This window comes from Pezoporus occidentalis, unplaced genomic scaffold, assembly GCF_034315485.1.
Source record: "Pezoporus occidentalis ecotype Australia unplaced genomic scaffold, CSIRO_AGI_Poc_V1 ctg58, whole genome shotgun sequence".
In the NCBI taxonomy this organism is placed as follows: Eukaryota; Metazoa; Chordata; class Aves; order Psittaciformes; family Psittacidae; genus Pezoporus; species Pezoporus occidentalis.
Window position 1 is genome coordinate 1,601,783 of NW_026915921.1, and position 24,240 is coordinate 1,626,022.

The 24,240-nt window shown below is 38.0% G+C and overlaps 1 protein-coding gene across 3 annotated transcripts in view; it reads left to right on the forward strand.

Moving 5' to 3' along the window:
* FAM193A (family with sequence similarity 193 member A) overlaps window positions 1-24,240 on the forward strand; it is a 79,896-nt gene that overhangs the window by 14,999 nt on the left and 40,657 nt on the right. For all 3 annotated transcript variants that reach the window (XM_062638678.1, XM_062638676.1, XM_062638677.1), the window contains exons 2-5: window positions 17,380-17,445; window positions 20,152-20,397; window positions 22,694-22,860; window positions 23,129-23,296. In XM_062638678.1, coding sequence (XP_062494662.1) covers window positions 17,380-17,445; window positions 20,152-20,397; window positions 22,694-22,860; window positions 23,129-23,296 — 647 coding nt within the window. The remainder of the gene's footprint in view (window positions 1-17,379; window positions 17,446-20,151; window positions 20,398-22,693; window positions 22,861-23,128; window positions 23,297-24,240) is intronic.

The window sequence follows — 24,240 nt, forward strand, 5'->3', positions numbered from 1 at the left end:
TCTTTGTCCTTAAAACTTTGCTGTTATTTTTCTATTGCACAGAGAAATCTCACTTGCTGCACTTTTTTGCTTGTTATCTTTGCTGGGGATACAGAGGACTGACTCTGCCTCTCTTTGGTGTATCTGTAAGCTTGGTGTCCCCAGGTCTTCCAGCCTTTCCTGGCAGGTAATACTGGCTACATCTGGTAGTTGTTCTCCTGTGGCTTTTCTCCAACTGTTCCTGTCTGGTTTGAAGACCTGTGTTCAGAATGATTTGCAGTTGTTCCTCTGAGACTTACTGGAGCAGTATTAGGTGGAAGGATTATGTCATGTGTCACATAAGCTATACATCCCAAGGTAGCATTAGCTTTTTTCCAGCTGTCTTGACCTTGTTGACTCCTCTTTTGCATATAGTCACCTATGTCTATTTGGAAATACTTGGTAGTTCTAGTAAAATCTTTCTTTTTAGTTTGGCTATGAGAAAATCTCAGTAATTAAGATTGTCACAAATGTTAATCAAATAAATCATGACATTTATTCTTTCTCCCCTGTTTAACTGTCATGGAAGAAAGTTGTAGTGGTTTGACATGGCTCATTTTTGACAAATCCAGGGTGGCTGTTCCTCATCTCCATATCATCTAAGTGCTTAAAAAGACTTGTTTGAATATATTTGATTAACTTCTCTGGGAACTGAAGACAAGCCAGTATTATTCCTCAGGTGTTTCTTCCCTTCATTGTCCCTTTTCTCTCCCTCAGTTTTGTTTTCTTTTCGTTTTGTTTCGAGGGGTGAGGTTGTGTATTTGCTTTAAGAAAGCTTATATGGTTTGCGTTTTTCTAAGCTGATCTCAGGTATGCTCCATGAGTTTCAAAGATAGGATTATTGGTTTTGAGACAGCTCAGAGGATTTCCTGAGCGATTTGGCTGAATGTTATCAGATCCAGCCAACTTGGAAAAAAATGTAATTATGGCTATTTCCAAAAATAGGCTGAGCCTGTGTTGGTGTTTTTACCCATTTATTTGTGCTTAGTTTGCTAGTCACCTGCTTGCGGTTGATCTCTTTAGCGAGGACTTGTTCTTCGTTTGGGCAAATTAATGAAGAACAAGAAATGAACTTGTTCTTTAATCTGTTTGCCCTCTTCAGTAATGAATAAGTTCTCTTAGTAGTAGTAGTGTACTGATAGGATGATTTCTTAGCTGTCTCAAGCTGTTTTGTGCAAATTACTTCATTTTTTTCCCTGTAGCCTTTTCCATTGATTCTCTTGCTATTGTTATACTTGTTAATCCCTTTCTATGTGTGTTTTCTGAGTTGTCGTTCTCTTGCTTTGTTTTTGAATCTCTTGCTGTGCTTGGTTTTCTTGAACTTGTTTCTACTGTGTCGTTTGAGAATTAGATTTTCCTTGCCTTAATCTTGCCTTCTGTGAGCTCTTATTTAATGATGTTAAATCTGTCTCTTGCTGTTCTTCCTTCCTTTCCGTCTTAAGTAACCATTGATTTGATGGTTCACTTCCAGTGAAACTGTGTCTCATTGTTTACTGTCAAACGCTTCTTTCTTGCTGGCTGCAGCTAAAGGAAGAGTCTGTGGTTGCTTTCTATGTTTTAAAAAAGTAAGTTCCTTGAACCCTTGCTGGAGTTCTACGTTCAGTTCTCAGTAGGTGCCTAGGTTCTTAGTATCTCCATGTAACAAAAAGTGCTGTGCTTTTCTTCACTTTTCTGCCTGCTCAGAAAAGTCATCATCTCTCTGTCCACAATTTTTGATGGTTTGCAGTAAGCTTGCAGCTAGATAGCACTTACATGCTTTACCTCCTTATATTATTTGCAGACTTCCAAGATACTTCTCCCTGTATTTGTGATGTTTATGCCCTTTAGATTAAGGGCATGACACTCATGGGCACTTGAATTTGTTTTGCCTTGATGGTTTGGTTTTGTGTTGTTTAGTTTTGTTTTGGGTTTTTATGAACTGTCTGTATTCTGTTTCTTTTAGTATTCCAGCCGGGGATAGACTTTTACAGAGAGGATCATAGTCTTGATCACATTCAGAGAATTCTAGCTCCTTTCCTCATGCTTCATGCATTAGTATGCATACCTCTAAGACCAAGGGATTAGTTGCTTGTTTCTTATGAACTTTGTGTGAATAATTACTTGTTCTTACTTTTAGGCTCTTGTTCAGGTTGCCCTGGTATATCATCTTTGGACTCTTGATATTTTGCTTGTGATCCAGTTATAAAATATTCTTCATTCAAGTTAACAAGCAGAAAGAGCTTCTTATGTGTGTTAATCCTTTGAAGTCTTCCATTCTCACCTACCAGCAAGTGGAACCTCATTACATGATCAGGGAAGCCAAAGTTATCCTCTGATCACATTTTCAAACACACAGGGCTGTCTGCAGGATAAGTTTGTTCCTGACACTGTTAGTATATGACGGGCTGACTGGGAGCTGCTTAGTCATTCTTGATGGGTACTCGCAGTGTAACCAGTACCCATGTGGACAGTGATGAATGAAAATAGAACAGCTTTCTGTGTCACCTAAAATATGGTGCTCATCTTCCTGTTGGTTAGACCTGATATATGTGATTTCTGCTCCTCTAACTAAAGTTGCTTTGTACAAGCACTTTTGTTTTCTGGGGTCTGAACGACTGGAGCAGTATCCCTGGGTAGGGCCATCATACAGCTTGCTCTCCATGGCACTTTTTGTGATACAGCTGTTTAGCTGCCTTTGTCTTTGACAGTCTCTTCATAGATCACCCTAAAGGCCTTGCAATCACAAATGTCTCAGCTCAGCTGCCTCCTGCTTCTCCTTAGTGCCCCAAACCCCCAAAACCACTTTCAAAGACAATCTATAATGAAGGATTTACTGCGCTGGTTGTTTTCCTTGTCATCCTCTTCAGTATAGGAAATATAAGCAAGTGTTCCTACAAATCCAGTCTAGGACTTAGGTTTGGCTCACTCTCTCGATATAGTCCTTGTATCTTTGAGTCAGGAAATATTTGAGATGAGAGTTTTGAAGATGACACTTTTTTTTTTTTTATTCTGGTTATGAATGTTGGGGTCATGGTTGGCTTTCTGCTGTGATAATTGCTGCCTTTTGGTGAGGAGATTCCCCTGAATTCTCCCATCTCTGCTTCTTAAATTGCATCAGTAAATCAGATGCTTGGGTCAGAGGACTTCAAGATTTACATCTCTCCTCAGTTAATTCAGTAAATTTCTGATCTCTCCCATAGTGGTGGTTGAAGCACCTCCTGTGTTACATTTAAGCAGTGCATTTCATGTAGGCATAAGAAATTTAATACATCATGTGATGTATTTGTGTCCCGTGGACATGTAGAGCTGGGATAATGAAACGCAAAGACTGAGGTAATCTGCTGTGGCCATTAATGTAATATGTGGTTTTATTAAGTTTGTAGTGAACTGTTAATAACATAACCTTTGGATGCAGCAAGTAAGCTTTAACATCAGAACTGTGTCTTCTCCCATAGTTTTACTGACTGCTCTTAAGTCTAGCTGTTAAACTAGGACTTTGCTTCATATTGATGCTGGGTTTTGCAGAATTGAAAGGGTTTATAACTGGAGAATTATTTCTCTGCGGTGTATTGTCTGTGTCGTGTGAGTATAATGTATGCACTTTGCCTGACATTTCTGTTTCTCTGTTATGGGAAAAACATGGCTAGCTTTAGAAATTATATTTGGTGGATCCTTCTGAAAATGTACACTCCCATTCATGGCTTTACTTAATATTTTAGGAGATTTTGCTGTCATGAGTGAGTATGTTTAACCCTTTACCAGATACCAGGAGAGGTAATTTTCTTGTAACGTCATTTCTGGAATAGAGCATATACAGTTGTGTCATTGAAGCTACATAGTCAAGTAATTAATTCCTAAATGTTAGGAATTAATTCATCTAAAGGCATCTTAAACTTGCCTTTGGATGAATGTTCCTTACTGTTCATAGGGAAAGTGCTGGCATGTTTTAGGCTTTTTTGTTTTGCATATTCGTATTCATTTTACGTATTTCTGTTCAGGATTAAAGTATAAACAACAGATTAAATCTCTACTAGGAAAAAGGTGTATAAGCATGGTTATTACCTGTTAGGGCTAGTTGAGAGAATTTCAGGGGCGTTCTAACTACCTGCTCAGAATACTTTTGGCCATTGTACTTGGGAAAAGAAATGCTTGAATTGTCTTCATTATTAGCTTTTGATTTATTTTTTTTTTTTTAAGCACATGTGGCTGCATAATTGCTGGAAAAATGTTGAATTATTTTTTTTTTTGTACAGGAAAGGCAGAATCCTGGTAGGAGGTGGATTGGCTCAGTTCTGCTGTGTCATATTTAGCTACAAAGAAGAGAAGTATTGCATTTGAAATATGTGCTCCTAAAGAATTTGTGATGTGTGTAATAAAAACAAAACCTCCTTCCCTCCCTTTTCCCCTGGGGAGCCTGGGTTCTTGGTGACTGCACCTCTGGGTATTACAGACTTAAGTCTTTTTTTTCACTCAAGTCTAAGCTTGTCCATGCGTGAATTAGTTCTGTTTTGTATTCCTTCTGCCATTTCACTTGTCAACTAGGGAATAGCATTTAATGCCATGCAGAAAACTCTTTAAATACAATTAATTACTATAATTCAGCCAGTAAAAGACATGATTTCCTCCTCCCCTTATGGTTTAATATTAAATTTGATTTTAATTTGGTTTCAGGTTTTCAAGTTTGCTTTATCTTGCAAATTGTTCATACCTGTACACAAAACTTAAAATACTATTTTTTTTCCCTCCTGCTTCTTAAATGCAGTGTTAAAAGATATATAAGAACCTTATCAAAACTACGGTAGGCAAATTTCCCTTCATCTCCCTTGCTGTGAAGAAAAACACCCAGAAGACAAAGGCAGTTCATACATTACAGCTGGGTTGCTAATGTATTTGGGCAACTGCAAAGCTTTTCATGTGAATGGTAATAAAAATGTGAAGGAATCTGGGCAGGTTTTTTGGTACTGCTTATTTGTAGAAATACCATAAAATGTCTTTCATTAGCTGATTAAACTTCACTTGAAATACATCTTCACTCTCTCTATCTTCAGTTCTGCTTCACGTCTTTTGTGCTGTGACTGATATTATTTTACTTCAGTCTGAATGAATCCCAGGACACCTTACTTTGCTTTCCCGGTTCTCAGTTTTGTTGTCTTCCACCCATGCCCAGTGCATTCAGGAGGGAACTTCATTGCTTCACTAAACTACACAAGCCTCTTGCTGACAGCCCTGTTTAGCTGTCACCATGTCTATTCCATTTAGTTGTTTCTTGAAGGTGGTTGACCAAATGAGGTCTCCTCCAGAGGGCTGTGAGGCAGCACTAATACTTTCAAGTGTCTCTTGAAATCAGTGGGATTCATCTTGGAATCATGTTTCCTTTTCACAGTCTTAGGGATGAGAATAAGCCATTGGTATAACCAAATCCTTCCTCCCCATTTACTTCCAAATCTTCATAGAGAATTAATCTCAGAAAGGAAATTTGCTGGCAAATACAGCACGAGAAACTTGTCAGTAGCTCTGATTATTATTATTTTTTTAAATGTTGCCTTAAGATACAAAATTGCTGGATTTGGAGCTAGGAATTCAGAAATTCTGACAGTTGGAAATGTAAAGTATGAATAATTATTTGAATAAGATGAAAGGGAAGAAGTTACAGAATTATCAGTACAGATCATTAAATATGCATGTGAACAGTGGTACTTTTTAAAAATACCTGATTTATAATAACGTTTTTCAGTTTACATGCAGTACCTCAGGTCAGTGCAATGCCAATGTATAAATGAAGATGGGGATATTAATCAGTGCTGGCTTTAATCTGAATAGCTGGTCTTATTTAGCCAAGCAGTTGGTTGCACAAGAATAGGCATGCTGTAGTTTCTTGGTTGCACACAGTTTAAGAGCTGAGAGCTTCATATTTAGTGTAGTTTGGGTTTTGTTCTGTTTAGAAACAGATTTCTTTGAGAATAATGAAGGTATAATTACAAAAAAAACCCAAACAACAGGTGAGCACAAGCTGATGTCATGGTTTGCAGCTTTCTGGTTTGTATTTCATTTTTACTTCAAAACATAGGGCTTTGATTCTTCCCATCTTCACCATTTCTTTGCTGAAGTGTCATTGCTTCAGTACACTATCAAAGCTGTAATATTTCTATTCTAACTTACTCCTTCCATTAAGCTTAAATATAGATATATTTTTAAACATGATTTTTAATGCAAAAATTAAAAGTTTTATTTTGGAAGTTATTTTTTTGTCTATTTATGATGCTGTGAGGCAGTGGCTCACTAGCTGAGGCTGCCCACATGTACAAATAGTGATGCTGTAGTTAACAAACCGAAGTTCGACAGTTGGATGCAAGTACAGATTTACACTTCTATTCCCTGCCACCCAAGGGCAGTATCTTTCATTTACTGCATAGAGTGTGAATTTCAGTGTGATAGATGATATATATTTTTCTAATACGTGTTTATGGATTTAAGTATGGTGTAAATTGTGATTCAGATACTTTTAAGTTTTCTGTAAGATGAGACAGATGGGTTTAGGTTTAAAGGAAGTTCATATGACAAGATGGGACTTGCAAGCATAGACACTTTGCATGGCTTCAGGAATCTGTTGCTTTCTCCTGTAGCGGTCTGTCTCTGCTGGAAGGCAATTAACTATTAACTACCAGAGACTTCAGTCAGCACAAGTTCGCTATGGCATTGATAACTGTTCCTTGGAACTGTGCGTCTTCCTTGAGAATGAATGTGCAGGGCCACAGGGATGGCTGGTGGTAGCTTGGAAAACTTTCAGTTACTGATTGCAACTGGCTGTATTGCTAGTGGGTGTCGTGGTTTAAACCCAGTCAGGTAATTCGTTCGCTCACTTCCGCCCTCCCCCTGCTCTCGGAGGGACTTGGAAGGAAATCGAAAAGAATGCAACTCCCACGGGTTGAGATAAGAACAGTTTAGTAACTAAGGTATAACACAAATCACTACTGCTACCACCAATGATAATAATGATAAAGGAAATAACAAGGGAAGAGAATACATCATCTCACCACCAGCCGACCGATAACTCGCCCCCCCAGCCCGACCAAGCTCTGACCGATACCTCCTCCAACCCTGCAGTCTCCCAGCCCTTCCGGCTAACTCCCAGTTACATCCTGGGCATGACGTGCTGTGGTATGGAATACCTCTTTGGTCAGTTTGGGTCAGGTGTCCTGTCTCTGCTTCCTCCTGGCTCCTCCTCCTCCCTGGCAGAGCATGAGGCTCACAAAGTCCTTGGCCAAACCAAAACATCGCTTGTTATCAGCTCTGTTCCCGAGCTGAAAGTCAAAACACTGCACTGCACCAGCTACCAAGAAGAAGAAAAAATGACTGCTACTGCTGAACCCAGGACAGTGGGTTACAGGGAACTGTGACAATGCTGGCTTGGAAGAATATGTGAAATTTAATTGATAAAGCTTCCAGAGGACATAATAACTTCTAGAAGGATAAGAGTTCTCAGCTGACTGAGGAAAGTCAGTGTTTGTTCATGTGCCACAAACAAACAGTATTGATGCAAGTGTTGCCAAATTTCATGTGACTTACCTAGATAGGTTGACCTTTGGGTTGGCTGTGCGTATGGCCTGTACCTAGCTGTGGTATTCCATTGATATTCTGTGATATTCTATGTATTAAAAAAAGACTAGTCTGGTCTTTGAATCTTCACAGTGGTATCAGATGGAGGAGTTAGGGAGGTTATTTGGCATCCAGCAGGGATTTCTTCTGGATACCAGTTCTCGTGACTTCCTAGTAGGAAGGACCATGATAATTGTGTCCTGACTTCCTAGGGCTATTTTTTAACTCCAGTTTCTCAGAAGGTAGGAATAAATGGCTCCTCAGATTGAAGCATCTGAATACAGAACAGAAGAAAAATGATGATGGAGAGTAAACAAAAATAGTGAAATTTGCTAATCAGTTCTGAGCCCAGGTTCATATGATTTGCTACTTGAAATCTTTAAATAGGGATTACAGTGGATTATATCATATGGAAAAAGCACCCAAACAGGAATTAATTCAGAAAGGTCTTTTGCCTTTGTTAACACAAATTTCATGAGATCATGTGCCAGGCAGTGCTGAGATATTTTTCTTAAGTACAGTTTATGTAGGTTTGGTTTTAATTGTGGAATTCAACTTGGAGTGTCTGCAGGGCACAGCTGGACTTCTGGTAGGGTCTGGACACTTCATTCTACAAAGTAACTGTGTATTTTGTATTTTTTATTTTTTTCTTGGGGTACTATTTGATAGTGATTACTTGTCACCTCAGACTTAAAAAGAAGGGGGGGGGGGTATTGCAGTGTTTGAGGTAGGAATGAATATACCTATCTGTAAATTTAATGGAATGAATAGTTTAAGTCTGCTTCATTCAGACATCCAAGGAATTAATTTGTCCTTGTTTAATAAAATAGATGAGAACCTCTTGAGTATAACTTTGCTTTAACTTCCAGTTAAAAAGCGTTTGTAGATCATTGTCTTATAATGGGATACAGATTGGAGTTTCATTTCTTAAATTTTGGCTAATGAATGCTTCCTAGTTCCTCTAGAGATCAGAGCTTTTTTGTGTGTGTGCTGACAGTTTCATATTGTGCCACTATAACCTGTGAACTCCTTATTTCCTAACAGGTGCTCATTTCCTGAAGGATGTAGATTGATTCAGCTAAAAGTAAAACTGAGTGTGCTATTGAAGAATGTGTGGGAGGAAGAGCGCATAGTATAGATGTTGCTCCCTTAAAACTCATTACAGAATAATATCAGTGTTCTTTTAAAAGTACCACTTCAAAGTTGTCTTTGAGGTACTACTGAAAAAAACCTTCCCGGGATAGTTTCAGGCATGAGTTTTCAGCTTATGTCATTTAATCTGACTGTGTTTCCGACTATAGCCTTTTGTCAGTGAGGGTTTGGTGGGTTTGTGAAATTAAGTAGGTCTTCAGACTTCAGTCTGTTCTGATTACTGTGCTGCAGCAGAATTGTTGTATCTTGGCTCTGAGCACCCGCAGGAGAAAAGATGCAGCAGGTAAATAATCAGTTGAGCCCTTAAAGAACTAGAAGTAAAAATAAGACCATTTTTCTTCCTATTCTGCATTTTTCAGAGCTGTCTGATTTCCTTCCTCCCTGCTCTATTTTTGAGGCTTTTTTGTGTGCGTGCCTGGTCGTACTGAAAGCAAAACCTTGATTACATTGAGTTTTTGCACTGATTTGGTTTTTTTGGGGGTTTTTTTTTGGTTATCTATTTATTTGATCCAGCACATGCTAAATGCATGACCACCACTTTTACAAAGGTGGGGGGAGAGGGAGTTGAGAATGCCTTTAACTTTCTGCAGCTACTGATTTTATGCTTTATGCTGAAAACCAGGGCTGTGTACAGGTGACTTACCCACTTGTCCCCCAACCGTATGATAAGCCTGTAAATAATTGTATCTTATTAAAAGTTTTTTTGGCACTAGGCAGTAAGTAACTTGTTGGCCAGGTTACTTAGTCTTGACTTTTTAGGAGGAGGTAGTTGAGACCTGTCATCTTGGGTCTTTTTTAGGCTATCTCCCAAAATAGGCGAGATGGAGACAGCCTCCTCACCAACTCCCAACTTCCCTCATAACTTTTGCTATAAGCCTAAAATTTTTGGTCATTTTGAACAAGTCTAGTGTATGCCTCCTGCTTGTACTTATTATAATTTCTCTCCCTGTGTTGAACATCTATAAGAAGAAAGGCTTCAGCTGGGAAAAGTATTTCCTTTGACATAATTTTTGTTTCTGTTGGAAATTCTTTTGACATTTTGACTTCATATCGAAGAACCTAAGGGATTTACTGCTGGAAAAGGAGCAAATCAGGTTTTGGATCTTGGGGGTGTGGGAGAGGAATAATTTTGTTGGGGGGTTGAGTCATTCATAGTAAACTTGCTTTATTATCTATACGCAATGTAGATTAAGCTTTCTAGATTAAGCCTCCCCACCCTCAGCTTGTCATCTTGTTTGACATCAGCAATTTGTTTTAAGACTAGCTTTTATTAAGCTATGGAAATACAGTGTTGTGTTTACTTAAATCCAAGTGATAAGTTTTAATAACATTACTTGCTGGATAAGGGAAGCCTACAGAGGACCTGTCTTGCAGGTTAGTCAAATCCTGTAGTGGTGTGATTTTACTCAATAAAGAAAAGGCGAGAAGTCAATGTTGCTACATTAAAAAGATAGCAATAGAAGTGTCACTGAAATGATTGAAGTCTCATGCTGTTGATTTTATATGAATAATGAGGAAAATTGAAAACAGGAAAACTGCTTGTTTCATTGTCTAATACTGACACTTACCTAGGATCTCACAAACCGTATTTTAGCAGTAGCACAAGTCAGAAGGGATAGAAACCATTTTGCTCATAAGAATTTTCTGTGGAGATGCTTGCATAGCAAGGACCTAATATTGAATTAATATAATAATAATAATCTGTTGCAAAACATATATTAACTTTTAAAAGATTTATCTTAATATGTTGTTCCTAATATGAAGTAATATCATACCTCACCTTTTGGAGGGCTAAATGAGTGACCTACTTGACAACAGCCTTGTTAGCTCCTTGAACAATTATTTGAGTTTGTAATTGAGTGCAACATTGGTACTATCTGTTTGGCATTTTCTTACCTTTTGCTTGTCTTTATGAACAAAATGTATGTGAATTCTCAAGGTAGATGAATGATCTTTTCCTAGTGCCAGCATCGTTTCTATTCCTTCTTCCTCCTTCATAGGCTATGTGCTGTGATTAGCCCTTGAGTACGTAATTCCCTCTGGCTAAGTATGACACAATGGGCTCTTGTGCCTTACAGTCACAAGATTTCTAACCCTCTCTATCGAAATGTACATATAGACAAGATCGTACATAAATCAGTTTTAGTAACACAGCGTTGGTTATCATAGCTAGTTGATATATCTCACAGCTAACTTGGTGCTCTGCAGCAGATCTGTTTCCGCAAACATCCTCTGTGACCAGGAGTGGGATATGCAGCCACAGTGTGCTTAACTCCTTGACTTTTGAGTAGAGTTTTGGCTTATTTCTATTTCAGAACAGTGTGATATGGTTATATATTTGGCTGAGCTCGCTGGTACGATGTCTGTTGACGTATAATAGCTGTTGAACATAAATGTGCTGTGTATTAGACACTAGCGTAAGTAAGAGTTGAGTCAACACATTAGCTGTACTGATGTGCAGTGGTTTCTGCCATGTTTCCCACCAACACTTTACTCTCAGCTGTTGTTCAACTTCTGGCAGCTTCTCTTATTCCTGCTACTTAATTATTTCAGAACTAAATGGCAGCTTAGCTATATTTGAGAGTAATATTCAGATTTTGTATTTAAAATTTTGGGTATCAAGAGGGTCACAAATGCCTTGTGATACTCCTTGGAATGCTTGTTCTTCTGCAGCCTTCACTTTTCTATATCCCTGGTAACTGACATAAAGATTTAAAGGTTCTCTGAAGTTGCATGTAGTACAGAAGCTTTTTGTAGGAGTACCAAGGGACTGACTTGTTGCATCACTGACTTGTTTGTGGATATGATTTTCTTCACTGAAAAATTTTCTAATCTCAAAGAGTGTGAACTACACCAGAATAATGCAAGATGGGGTGGAAAAAGATAACTTGTGTGTGAATATTAATCTCAGAATAGCATGATTGATAAAATGGAATGATAGTTTGCAAATTAATCTGTTGGCAAGATCAAGTATTGGCTGCCTTAATACAGATATTTGAATTTTAATTATCATCACCCTGTCTTTGCATTCTTCAGTTTCTGTTTGGTACTTCAGCATCCTGAGTAAAAACAAGGATCTTTTTTGCATAGGAAACCTTCACAACTTTCCATTTTGGTGACATTTACAGCTCATCAATAATCACTTTCTGTCAGTGTTTCTCCTATATATAATACTGAGACTCCCTGGCAAACAAGTGTGTGTTAGTACGTAAAACTGCATTCTGTTTAGTCTCACTAGAGATGTGTGATTATCACATGAAAAATTTAGATGTTTATAATGTTGATTTCTTAAAACACTCCTGCTTCTAAATCAAGGAGGGGTACTACAGTAGCTTGTTCATCTTTTATTGTTACAGGTAACAAAACTATTTATTAGTCTTTATTCATCTACACACTGTGTCCTCCTCCCACCCCAAAGGCATATTTAGAAGTAGGAATCTCCACACTTTCCACTGTTGCAAATCAAACATTTCCGCATTTGCAAGCTACTGCTTAAAAGCTCTTTGAGATTAAATTTCGTATAACTTACGTGAAAAGAGTATTCTTTTTCTTTTTTTTTTTTTTTGCTAAAGCAACAGTAACAGACTCTGACAGCTGCTTCAGTTTGAGTGTTGCTGTGCCAGTGAACCTGGAAATGTGTTGTGAGTGAGGATATTGCCAAGTTATCTGCTTCAGTTTGCTCTTCCTGTGAAAAACTGGGCTATACCAGCTGTTAACAGGGTGTAATATGGACTTAAAAAAAAAAAGGCCTGAGGAATGGATAAGGGGTGATGGTTTACTGCTGTTTTTTACATTGTAATATCTCTTCAGTGCTGTAATATACCTTCTGCAGAGGCTGTTGTTATGGCAGAGACTACAGTCACTATTGACAATGTTCAGGAGCAATGTTTAAAGCAAGAAAAAACCCAGACCTTGTCATGCTATTGGTCTGGCCAGCATGCTGTCCTGTCTGACAGTGCTTGGTACTAGATGAATGGAGAACTACATTGCATGTGTGGAATAACCCTCTTCCCGTGTACCTTTCCAGGTCTTTCCAGTCCAGAGATGTCCTGCGTCAGATTCTGTTTGTGAAATACTGCTCTCTTGTGCATTTATCATTATTCTTTCCCTCATCCATGCATTTGACTTCCACAATAGCTTATCCTTAAATCAGTTGGAGTTAGGGAGGAAGGATCCTTAATTTTTAGTTAGTAAAATCAGATAGTTTCTTATCCTTCGACCTGAAGGCATAAAGAAATATATCTTCATGTCTGAAAATCACTTAGGATTTTGTAAGCATCACTCATCTGCCAGAAGCAGTTCTGTGACCAATTTAGCTATGCCTGGGAGAGAAGAGGAACAGCTCAGCCTGTGACTGGAGAGCACCCAAGTCAGAGCTTCGCTCAGGCTGTGGGGAGGGAGGTCTTCACCACTGAGTGTGACTTGAGACTGCTGCCACCCAAATGGTGTTGGGTGGCAGCATGGAAAGCAAGGCAGAGCTTCTGTGTGAAGCTGTAGAGCAGTGCTGTAGTGTGCTCGCTGGCTGGAAGAGCCTGGGAGAAGGCCGAGCTCTGAACAGCTGTGGCAAATGGGTTTTGGCTTAAAAAGTGTAAGCAGGAGAGCATACATAAGACATCTTGATGGGGTTTTTGGGGGTAGCCAGGGTTAAGTGCAGTAACTGTCTCTTAGTGTTACTCAGACACAGAAAATACGTAGTCTCAGATGTTTCAACAAACTTAATTTTTCACCTCCCTGTATAAAAATAAGGGAGTTAATTCAAGTGGTATGGAATACCTTTGTGTTATTGGGACCTTCTAGAATAAAGTGTAGCTTTAATTGTGTTTTGGTAACAGTGGCTTTTCTTTGTTTTATTTTTTTCATGTCTGTGCCTTTCCTAAAGTGCCTGAGAAAATCAGTGCAATATTTTCTACTTGTTTTCCCCCATGAGAAATTTGCTTAAGTCCTGCATTTATTTTTTTTGAGCATCACATACCTGTAGAAGTATTTGGAGTTCAGTCAAGTCTAAATTATCTTCCTGCGCTTTTCTTCTCCTGAGCTCTCCAAGACATTACATCCCTCTCCCTTTCGTGATGTTTGTGTGACTTCATCAGACTTCAGCTTCGAGAAGGATGAGGATGTGTTGTCTGGTAATATGTTGCTCAACCCACTGAAGGGCTGATTTTGGTAGTGACAGGCTATTAGAGCAAATTATGGCAGTCGTTGAGTGCTTTTGTTTTATTTGTTCAACTGGTTCTTCAAGGTCATTCAGATGAAATTGAGGAGTGGTTTTGAAGCTGTGATTCTCACTGTCTTCATACTTTCTGATATGAGTTATACTGTGCCAAAATGGTGTATTCCTTATAAAGACACATTTTAGAGAGGGTGAGTTAGTGTGACAGCCGCTTGCAAGAAAATATTTCCATATATCTTTTCCATTGTAAGTAACATTCATAGAAAGGCCAGAAAGATTCCCCGCTACACATTGCCATTATGTTGAAGAGTGCAAGCAGAGATTCCTATGTTCCTGATCCATGTCAGCCTTTCTTCTGGCACTTATCTGCATTAAATAGGTTTTTAAAACATAAAACTTTAAAATCCTTAAGAAGGATACTGTAAAGGACTGTGTAGAAACTGTAAAAATAAGTTTTCTGTAAATAAAAGTAAGTTACTGCTGTCCAGAAGTCATTTCTACTTTAAATCTCTGCACACAGAATTCTAGCTGTTAACATATGGCTTGATAACTAGATCTTGTGAGGTCCTTCTGCCATTCTCCAGTCTCTTCAGTAGCATGAAGAATTTAGTGCTATTAGTTAACTTTGTCATCTCAAGCACTTTCTTGCTGCAGACTTTGGATAACTGCAGTTTCCTGAATGTCCTTTGAAAGCTTAATTAATAAATACTTTAAAAAAGATCTTCTGCACTTCTGGTACTGCTGTAGTATAAAGCAGTCATTAACATACTGAAATTATTAGTGCAACTGTAACGTTCTTGAGCTTCCTTAAGACTCTTGGCTCAGTGTCATCCACTCTTGGTGGTTCGATCATTTTTTTAGTTCAGTTTGCTCCATACTTCTCTCCTAGCAGTGCCGTGCTTCAAAACAGATCTTCTAATGCATCTTCCATAAGAAAGCCTTTCACTGGGAGAGTATCTTTAAACTCCTCCATAGTGAACATGTAGATGAGAAAAATCTGGTGTTTCTGCCATGACCATGTAGCTTGTTCAAGCATTTTTGTAATATATCTGTGTTCACTTACTTTAGCCATATGATCCTGTCAGGCTACCTACTGCTTCTTGCTCCTCATGTGCCTTGAAAAAGAATTTACTTGTAGTTTATATGTTTTTTTTTTCCCCTCTAACTTCCTTAAATTATTTGTGCCACTGTCTCATTTTTTTTTTTCTCTGTCTTTTTTTAGCTTGCTATTGTTTGGGCCCCATTTGGACAACTTCTACTAGATTCTTCTAATGTTTTCTCTAATATGCTTTTTAGCCATCTTGGTCCCTTGCCTGTCATGTCGTTATTCACCCCCACTTAAGTCCTTTCTGTGCCTTTCTTCTTTTTTCCTAAATTTGCTCTAAGCCTCACATACAATGTCTTAAATCTCATTGCCTACAGATGCTTAATTTTTGATGATTCTTTCTAGGTTCCCTCTTATCCATCTTATTCCTTGGTGGTTTGTTCCTCATACAGATACTTAGGTTGCTGCTAAACCCTGGGGGTATTACACTAATAATTTGAACCAAATTCCGTGCAGTGCTTAGGATCAAGAGATGCCTTTTCTTTTGTCAGTAGCATGACAACTTGTTCCATGAGGCAGTCCCTGATGCTCACTGTTTTGTCTTGGCATCCTGTGACATTTAGTGGATAACAGAAACCTTCTACTGTTTGTCTTTGCTTTTGTTTCTGAGTGCTTTCAGCTTGGTCACTCAAGGTCTGCATGTATAAATGTGATGACTCACGCATTTCTCTTTTTCACTGTCTTGAATATAAAGAAGGCAAATGTACTCCCTTAATGAATAGGTAATGGTTTTGAATAAACTTGACTTTTTTTTTTTTTAAATTTCTCACCCCCAAAAATCTGTTTTTTTGGTGACATTCAGATAACAATTTCATTATAAACTTCCTTACTCGTTTCTTTGTTCTTAAATGTATGTGCATGCCAATAACCAGTGGAACTCCAGTACTAGAGGATTTCTTTCCTTGATGAAGACAACTTCCTTTAATTCCAAAGATTTATTTAATTATTTTTTTTCTCAATTTTTTGGGAAGGGGCTGAGTTAAAATAGGGAACTTGCTCCACATCAGCATTTTTGCTCCCATGAGTTCAGATCTGAGATGCTTGACTTGCATATAAGGTTTTTCTCTCAAATGCCTACTCTTCAGAGTTAGTATAGGTTGTGTAAGTGGAATTGTGTGGTTTCTTATTTGTATCTTTTCAAGCAGTGACTTGGAAGATTGTTTTATTCTCTGCTCAGCCTTTGAAAAAAAATCCATCTGAAGACGAGGGCTCTGTGATAATCTGTCTGGTTCTGTAAACTGAGCAGTCAGTAATCCTGGGGATGTGTGAAATTGAAGGATGCTCCTTTGTACTGGAGGAGGCTCCAGTTTGAGTTTCTAGTTTGGCAGCAGGGTAAAAGTATTTTCTGAACTTTGTAAATCCAATGCAAAAGATGTGGGGGTTCCTATGTTAAACAGGCTGGGTTTTAGTGTGGTCTGTAGAGTAGTCCTAGAAATATGTCGGGCAACAGTAGGTGGTAAACTGGAGAGTGAAAATGGTTAGCAAAAACACGTGAAAGGTGGAACAGAGGCATGTGGTAAATTATAGCTGAAATTCAGGAGATAAAACAGTGCTCAAGAAGAGGGAAAATAAAAAAAAATAGTTGATTTTATTTTCCTATTATTATTTCGTCTCCGATTATTTTTTCTTGTTAAATGCATTTTCTTCAAGTCAGTGTGATTGAGGGCTCTTCATTGTAACTGACTTGAATTTGTATACTGTTTTAACTTTACTCTTGTTTTATTGTCCTCAAATAATGCTGTATGAAAACACTTGGGGCTCATGAAAGGCATCTCATGATATCCGGTGTAGTCTCTCTAACGCTTGTGGAGAAACAATGCATAGAAGAGATGTCTGGGAGGTTTCTGTATGGATTATAACCTGGGCCAGGAGGATGGCTGCCTCAGTGGAATAGCTGAATGCCATTTGGAGGCTTGCTGTGGAAGAGTCTTCCTGGTTAACACTGCGTATTTTTCTAAACAGTATTGTATTCAGCTTTCAAAAGGCGAGAATCTTTGGTAATTGTCTCGATTGACAATAGAAGTTTAAAAGCTAAACACAATCAAAACACAGAAGGAAAAATGGCATTTTGCTTATGACTCTTCTTTTTTTTCTGTATCAGTTATTTCATCTCAGAGTTGTAATAAAAAACTATACTGCAGAAGTTTAAAATATATAAATTGTAAACTTTCACATCTGTAGAACACTTAGTACAAAAGAAAAAGGGCTTTCCATCTCTGCAGTCAAACGATCATTCAGATTTCAAAAGCTGTTTTATCAGCCCTCAGATGCAGGGAAGGGTTTTGTTGTTTGATATTTTTAATGCTCTTTCAGCGTTAAACTGAACTTCTATAACCAACGGACTATCAATTTTTTCCAGGTCTTGTTAAATGGTACACAGTTTACAGACAGTTCAGTTGGATCAGAGTTCACAGGTGTTTCTCAGGTATGTGCAGCCACAGTTTGGGGGTGTTATATGATAGAAAAATTATTTACTAATGGTAGAAAGTATTAAATGTACTGGGGAACTCTCCAAAGAGATACAAATTTGAGACTGGGACTTTGCTAGCTGAAGTCAGTTTCTGATTACTTCACTATTCAAGCTTTAAAAAGCTGTGAAAGCTACTGTTTCTAAGGTAAAATTTTATTGTTACAATAAGCTTGAAACTGGACAGAGATGTAAAAATAAAGCTATGCAGTTTTATGGTAATAAAGTTATTTTTGGAAATAAATCTAAATACATGGTGGATATGCAGTTATTTCTGTTCTGGCTTGTCCTACTTCCAGCTTTCATTTATGAATGTTATATCTGAACATGTTTCAGAGAGAAAGTGAGACTGGGTGCTTTCTTGCAGAAATGCATCACATATTTTTTTGAAGCTTGACTAGTGGAAAAATCTTGCTTTTCTCGAAATGTGTACTTTACTCTGATTACAGTGAAGGTGCATACAAATGTGTATGTGACCTAATTCCAAGCTCTCATCTAATCCAGGAAGAGTTTACTGCTGCTGTTGAAATGGTCACATGAATACTTACTGTATCCGTTATCTTTTAAAGAAATAAGAAACTGCAGTTCATAGCCTCATTTTAGTGTAACAGAGCCATAATGGGAATCTGAGATGCTTATGGTATAGATTTTTGTCAAGGTTCTAACTGTCTGTTTTCTTGGAAATAAACTGCTTAGAAAATTTTATTCATAGCAGTTGATTTATATTATGCTGTAGGAACCAGGTGCTTTCATTTTGACTTCAAATCTGTTGTAAATACAGGCCCAGTTAGGAGACTGTCAGGTTTTCCTGAACCATAAGTTGGCTATAATTAAGCTGCTTGTTCCTGCTGTATATTCAGTAGCTTTTTTAGTGCAACTTTACATGCGTAAGTTGTAATTCTAGAAGTCCTTGCAGCAGCTGGATATGTTTGCTGTGACCCCTTACCTTTACAAAAGAGTAAGTGTCAGATTGTCTTAATTTCTGAATTTTTACATTTTTGTCCTCTCACTTTCCTATGTGGTGGAAGATGTCATTAGGAACAGATGATGTTCATAAGGAGCTGTCTGCAATAGCTATTAAGATGTCATTGTTATTCCAATGGAGGCATAATCTGGCTTCAGAAAAATTTGTTTTAACAAGGGAACTTTCAGGGCTAAGTGGATAAGCAGCCATGCCCTCCTGCATGCAGGGTTTTTAGGCATTAAGATCTAGCAGCTGAGCACAGGTCAGCCAAGAAGAATGTCTAATGTGAGAGATGTTTTTGTGCTTGTAGAGCCAGTGGGGGGATGGTTGGTCACAGCCTTTCGGAAGGCAGGGCAAGGCTCCCCTGAACAAGTGTTTTCTAAAAACCTGCAGTAGAGGCCTGTAGAAATTGTTATTTTTCTTGCTTTAATTCTTAGGTATGAATTCTTCAAGAGTCATCAATGACTAAAGAGATTAGCTGTTCTTACTTAGCCTATTAACTTACATTTCTCATGAACTCTTGAAAGATAAGAAGATATTTGTGGAGATGAATTCAGTCTTTTTATTTTCGATGTCTAGAATTCTCAGTTTTTCCTTTCCATATTGCTGAGTCTGTCAGTTTTATAAATGCAAAGAACACAAAAACCAGACTTCGAAATGCTGGTTTTCTTTAGATGTCGGCAATAGGGAATTGATCTGTTGCTACTGGGAAGACTAGAAGAGAGTTAATGAACCTTTATAGCTTGAACTAGTCCTTTGCCCTAAAGAACTTTTCACCTGTGCTTGTGCAGTTCAGCCCTGCAAGATCTTTAAAGCAGTATCTTTGGTAGTGTTGTGGTTGGAGCAGTATCTAGAAGGATGTTTGAATGATATATTTAAATTTTGCCTTTGAGAAAGAATTGAGCTGTTTTGAGGCTTACATATAAGATTTTGCTAATTAAGGCAGAGTTAGTAGCTGTAATGTAATCAGACAGAGCTATGATTCTGCCGTGACAAGGTGGTTTTGTTCCATTTGTTACAACTTTGCTTATGTCTTACAAAGCTGGGTCTCTTTGGCTTGTGCAGCCTGACATGTTTTTGAGTATCAGTCCTGGTGAATAATAAGCATTTCATGGCTGAACCATAATTTCATGCACAGTACCATCTTGGAAGAGAAATTAGGTTTTGAACTGCTTCTGCTCTCATAAGTTACCAAGTTTATTTTATTCAAGAGCTGATAGTGGATTTTAAGACCCTGCCGATTGGTTTTGTTAAAACTGAGTTAAGCTTTTATTTTGTAACAAGCTTAGCTGAAAGTGTATCTTTATTTCTGTTAATACTAAAAAAGGTGACAAGACTTCAAAGAGCAGTTATTTTCCTTTTTATCTGTTAAAAATAATACTAAAAGAAATTGTACTATCCTTTTTTAGTTTTACTTACTAAATTTTTTGCATCAAGGCTGAATTGTTCCAGAGGGAAAAGCTGCAGTCCATGCTCCCTGAAAACATTACTGTTTTAAATGCGAATGTATTCATAATCGGAGTAATTGTTTGCCACATAGATATTAAAAACTGATGTTTGATCTTGGGATACTCCAAACATTCACCATTTAATGATGGCTGTTGAAATGGGGGGAGAGGGGGGTGGTTTAATCTCAAAATAGGTTTTTTCCAGTCTATATTCCGTGAATAACCAGTTATCTATCTAAAAAATTTTTTTAGACACCCTTTACCTTTGGCTTGGGCCAAAAGGCACCGTATACAACTGGCGAGCATTGTCTTCTTTGTAGAAGTGAACGAAAAGATACCTCGCTTTCAGAGAGCGGAATAAAAAACTCTAGCAAAACAGCACTTTCCACATCTCCAAAAACAAACAATATGCTGCATCTTCCACTGTGGGTGTGTCCAGACTGTCGAAGAACAGTTGAAAAGGAGGAGAGGCATGCTACAATAGAGCAATCTCTTGTGGTAAGTACTTCAGTAGACTAAGAAGACATTGTTGTGGACCGAATGCTATGTGCTTTGGAATCACTTAAACTGTAAGTGCATAGGAAGTATTTTAGGAGATTCTGAGTTGTTTTTTTCCGTGAGCTAAACTGAACAGGCAAGTTATTCCAAAAATTACGAGTTCTGATTCAGTTTTGGATTTTTGAGTAGAGCAAGGCTTGGATGTTTCTAGTTGGGGTTGGTTTTTTTTCCCTTTTATGTTATTGGATCTTATGCTTTGCCCTTTTCCTGCTTACTTAAATTCTGTTTCTTCTACTCTTACCAATGCAGCTTTAATCTTTACACTTTTTTCTGTGTTTCTTGTGTCTTTCGCCCCTTTTGCGATGTGAAGTTCCTTGCTCTTTCAGAAATGTTCTTGAGTCACTGCACCTGCACTGCCACCTTCCTGCATGTCTCTGAGTTTTGTCATCTTTTCTTTCCTGTATTTTTTTGATAAAGAAACACAGCACATTATATGCATATAACGATTTCTTAATTCTTTGTTGTATCATTGCAAACACTCATGTAATATATGGTGTTAATACTTCAAGTTGTGATTACTTTCTACATTTTTAAAATATATTCTCATGAGAATTCAATCTCACAGAAGAGCTGTGCTCAGTGTAGCAAAACCATACAAGAAGTTCACTGACAGGTCCAGGAAAACCCGATCAGAAGTAAACTATGCTTTACTGAAGAACCAAATCTTCACAACTGATCTGGGAAGCCACGCGCTTTGATAATTGGAAGTATTAGAGATTCTAGCTAATGTCTCCCTGTAGAGAGCTAACAGACTGTGCCACACACCCATATGCACATACAGGTTTTTTTAAACAAATCAGTGAGAGGCAAGATTGTCTTTGTATAGCATATGTTGTTAAACTTATGTTAAAAGCAGTTAACAGCTCTTTTGTAAGGAAAATTTAGGGTATATCACTTGTTACACAGCTAGTGTTTTCTGATATTCTTGCAAGTAACAAGGGTTAGTAAAATTAATCAAAAGACATTACAACGACATTACATCTAAGGGAGTTATATGTGTAGTCTGATGGTAAACACATCCTAGAGAGTTCAAAGCACAGCAAGAGAGAAGCACATTATTGTTCATCTGAGTCAAAATTTTTGACATATTTAAGCTCTGTTGAATGAACTAGTAGTGTTCTACAAGTATAAGGAAGGCAGCTTCTTAAATGGGTTGTTACACATACTCCAGGTAAAATAAAGATTTACAGTACTTTTTTTTTAAATTGGCAACTGTTTTCTTATTTAAAGAGGAATTTTTAGAAGCAAACAGAAGGATTTTGCAAGTTAGGAAGCTTGATTTAAAGCGGGTAATGATTAGGTGGCTAGTCAAATTAGAGAAGCTGGTTGGAGGAAGGGGACAGTGCTAAAAACCCCTCTTATTATCAGTCATTACAAGGCAGAGTGCAAGTGGTGTGCTATAGGTGCTCCTATGTTCAGGTTGTTGGTGCTCTCATTACCTGCCTTGGTTTTCCTCCGCACCTTCCCCAGTAGCTGATCTTGCTGTTGGCAGCAAATGCATACAGCTTTGTTTTGACCTGTGTCTTCATCCTGCTTCAGGATCTGGGATCCTCTTTCAGTCATTCTCGAATGTGGGAGAGGTCTCTGCCTAGTGCCACAGAAAGCTGGTGTCAGCCAGGGGAGGCTGCAGGAGGGAAACGTGTCTGTACTGGGGCTGCAAGCACAAAGGAGGGAGAGAAACTGGAGACCAGAATACCAGCAGCCTTGGGACAGAGGTTTGCATTATCTGCTAGTAATGAGCAGCACTGTACCCAGGAGATAGCATCCATTCCCAATGACAGCAGCTTTCTAGCATCCATTACTGTGAAGTAGTGTATCTGGCTGTTGTAAGCAAGAAAATTTCATGCTTTTTGCTAGAAGGGATTGTTAAACTACAAAAGTCAAACACATTGTCAGATAGAAACTGAAGAAATATTACTAGTTTATGGTTAATGATAGATGATGCAAGGCTTCCTTTAGCCTAGTTCATTGTTTATACTGGAGTACTTAAAGGTAATAATTATAACCAGCATACTTTGGTTATTAGAAACGGAACTATATTTATATCATTGGTTTTCTCAGGTCACCTCTTGCATTTATTAAGCTGTTTGAAGGTAGATTCTTTGTGCCTGGTTGAGTGTCCTCCCAAAATATATTCACCACTAAGAACTACTGCATGAATATTTGCCTACCAATTAACATTTCAGGCTTCTACCTTAAAACTGAAGGCTACCTGTTTTTCCCCCCCCCCTTTCAGAGCCAAGATTTCCTTTTGCACATGCCTCTTGGAAACAGTGGATCGCAGCAGGAGTCTGTAGGAGGGGGAAGAATAACCGTTGGTGCACAGACAGTGCCTGCTGCGGATCTTAGCAATTCCTCTCCTTCAGACATAGCATGCAACTGTGAGGCCTGTAATGAGCGCAGGTAAGAACTGATCAAACTCAACAGCATGCTGCCTCTAGTCAGACTGTTGGCAGTGCTGTAGCTTATCTGTTGGTGTGTGCTTAAACTCTTTAAACAGGCTGTCTGACAATAACAGTAACTTACAGATGGCAGCTTTTAGCCAGTTTTATACTTTATTTTAGGCATTTTGTACGTTGTTTTTTTCTGAAGAGCATCCTCAAAACAGCAGAAATCAGTAAACCTATGCAGTGTACAGATACTAAGTAATTACTTGTGTCATTATTTGCAGAGAAAATTCAGCAGAGCCTGAACGTGAACCTCAGCAGCTCCAAAATTACTGGTCAGAAGTAAGATACATGGTTCGATGTATATATCGCCAAGCTGGGACCCCTTTGGCAGATGACCAAGACCAATCTTTGGTACCAGATAAAGAAGGAATGAAAGATCTGGTGGATAGGTATAGCACTTTGAAAAATATCTAGTAATTGCCAAGAGCATTTTTAAAGTTAGCTTTTAAGTAGTTTGGAATATTGCTTTTTAATACAATGTTATTTACCATCTGTAAGTCTGGTTGCTTGGAATGGTTGCCTCACCATTAGAACAGTCAGTTCTGTGTCATGCAGGATTTCTAAATGCTGGATTGAATGCATATGTAGCTATTGAATTCCTATGCTGTTTGCAGTAGGAGTATTAATATATTATTACGGAAGGGTCCCAAAATCTTATTCTTCAAAAGACCTTGATATGATTATTATTATAGTAAGATACTGTTTAGTTTGAATTGCCCTACGTGAAAAATCTTACCTTGTTGAACTAACCTGAGTTAAAATAGTGTTTGTATCCTAGTGTAATTGTAACAGCTAGAAGAGGCTTTGAATACTAGATGAGGAAGATACTGTGATGTTCTCTCTCATTTCAGAAGTTGAAATTGTAGCTTTTCTAGGTGTGAAGTTGAAGATGTGCTTAATGAGATCTGCAGTTGTGTTGGTTTTTTTTCTTTTGAGAATTGTGTGGCTGTCCTAAAAGTGTTCTGGAAGGTTACTCAGTTTCTGTCTAACTGAATGTGTGGTCAAGGAATAGCTGCTCTCCTTGGTTCTGTATGTACGTAGCACACTGAGGTCTGACAAGCTGTAGTTGTCATATGGAGTTTCTAGTTGAAGCAAAATTCTGGTAAGGTAAAACTTTTGAAAGATTATAGTCATCTACCATTGCTCTTTGTATGACTATACTCCTGAATCAGCCTTAATAGATAATTGATATTACTGCACTTCTGTTACATAAAAACTGTTTGGTTTTGAGCATGAGTTGTGTAAAAGTAGAGTAATATGCCTCCCTGTTAGTCATGCTTTATTTATTTAAGTGATCAAAATGTGCAGCATAGGTTTTGAAATCAAAGATGCT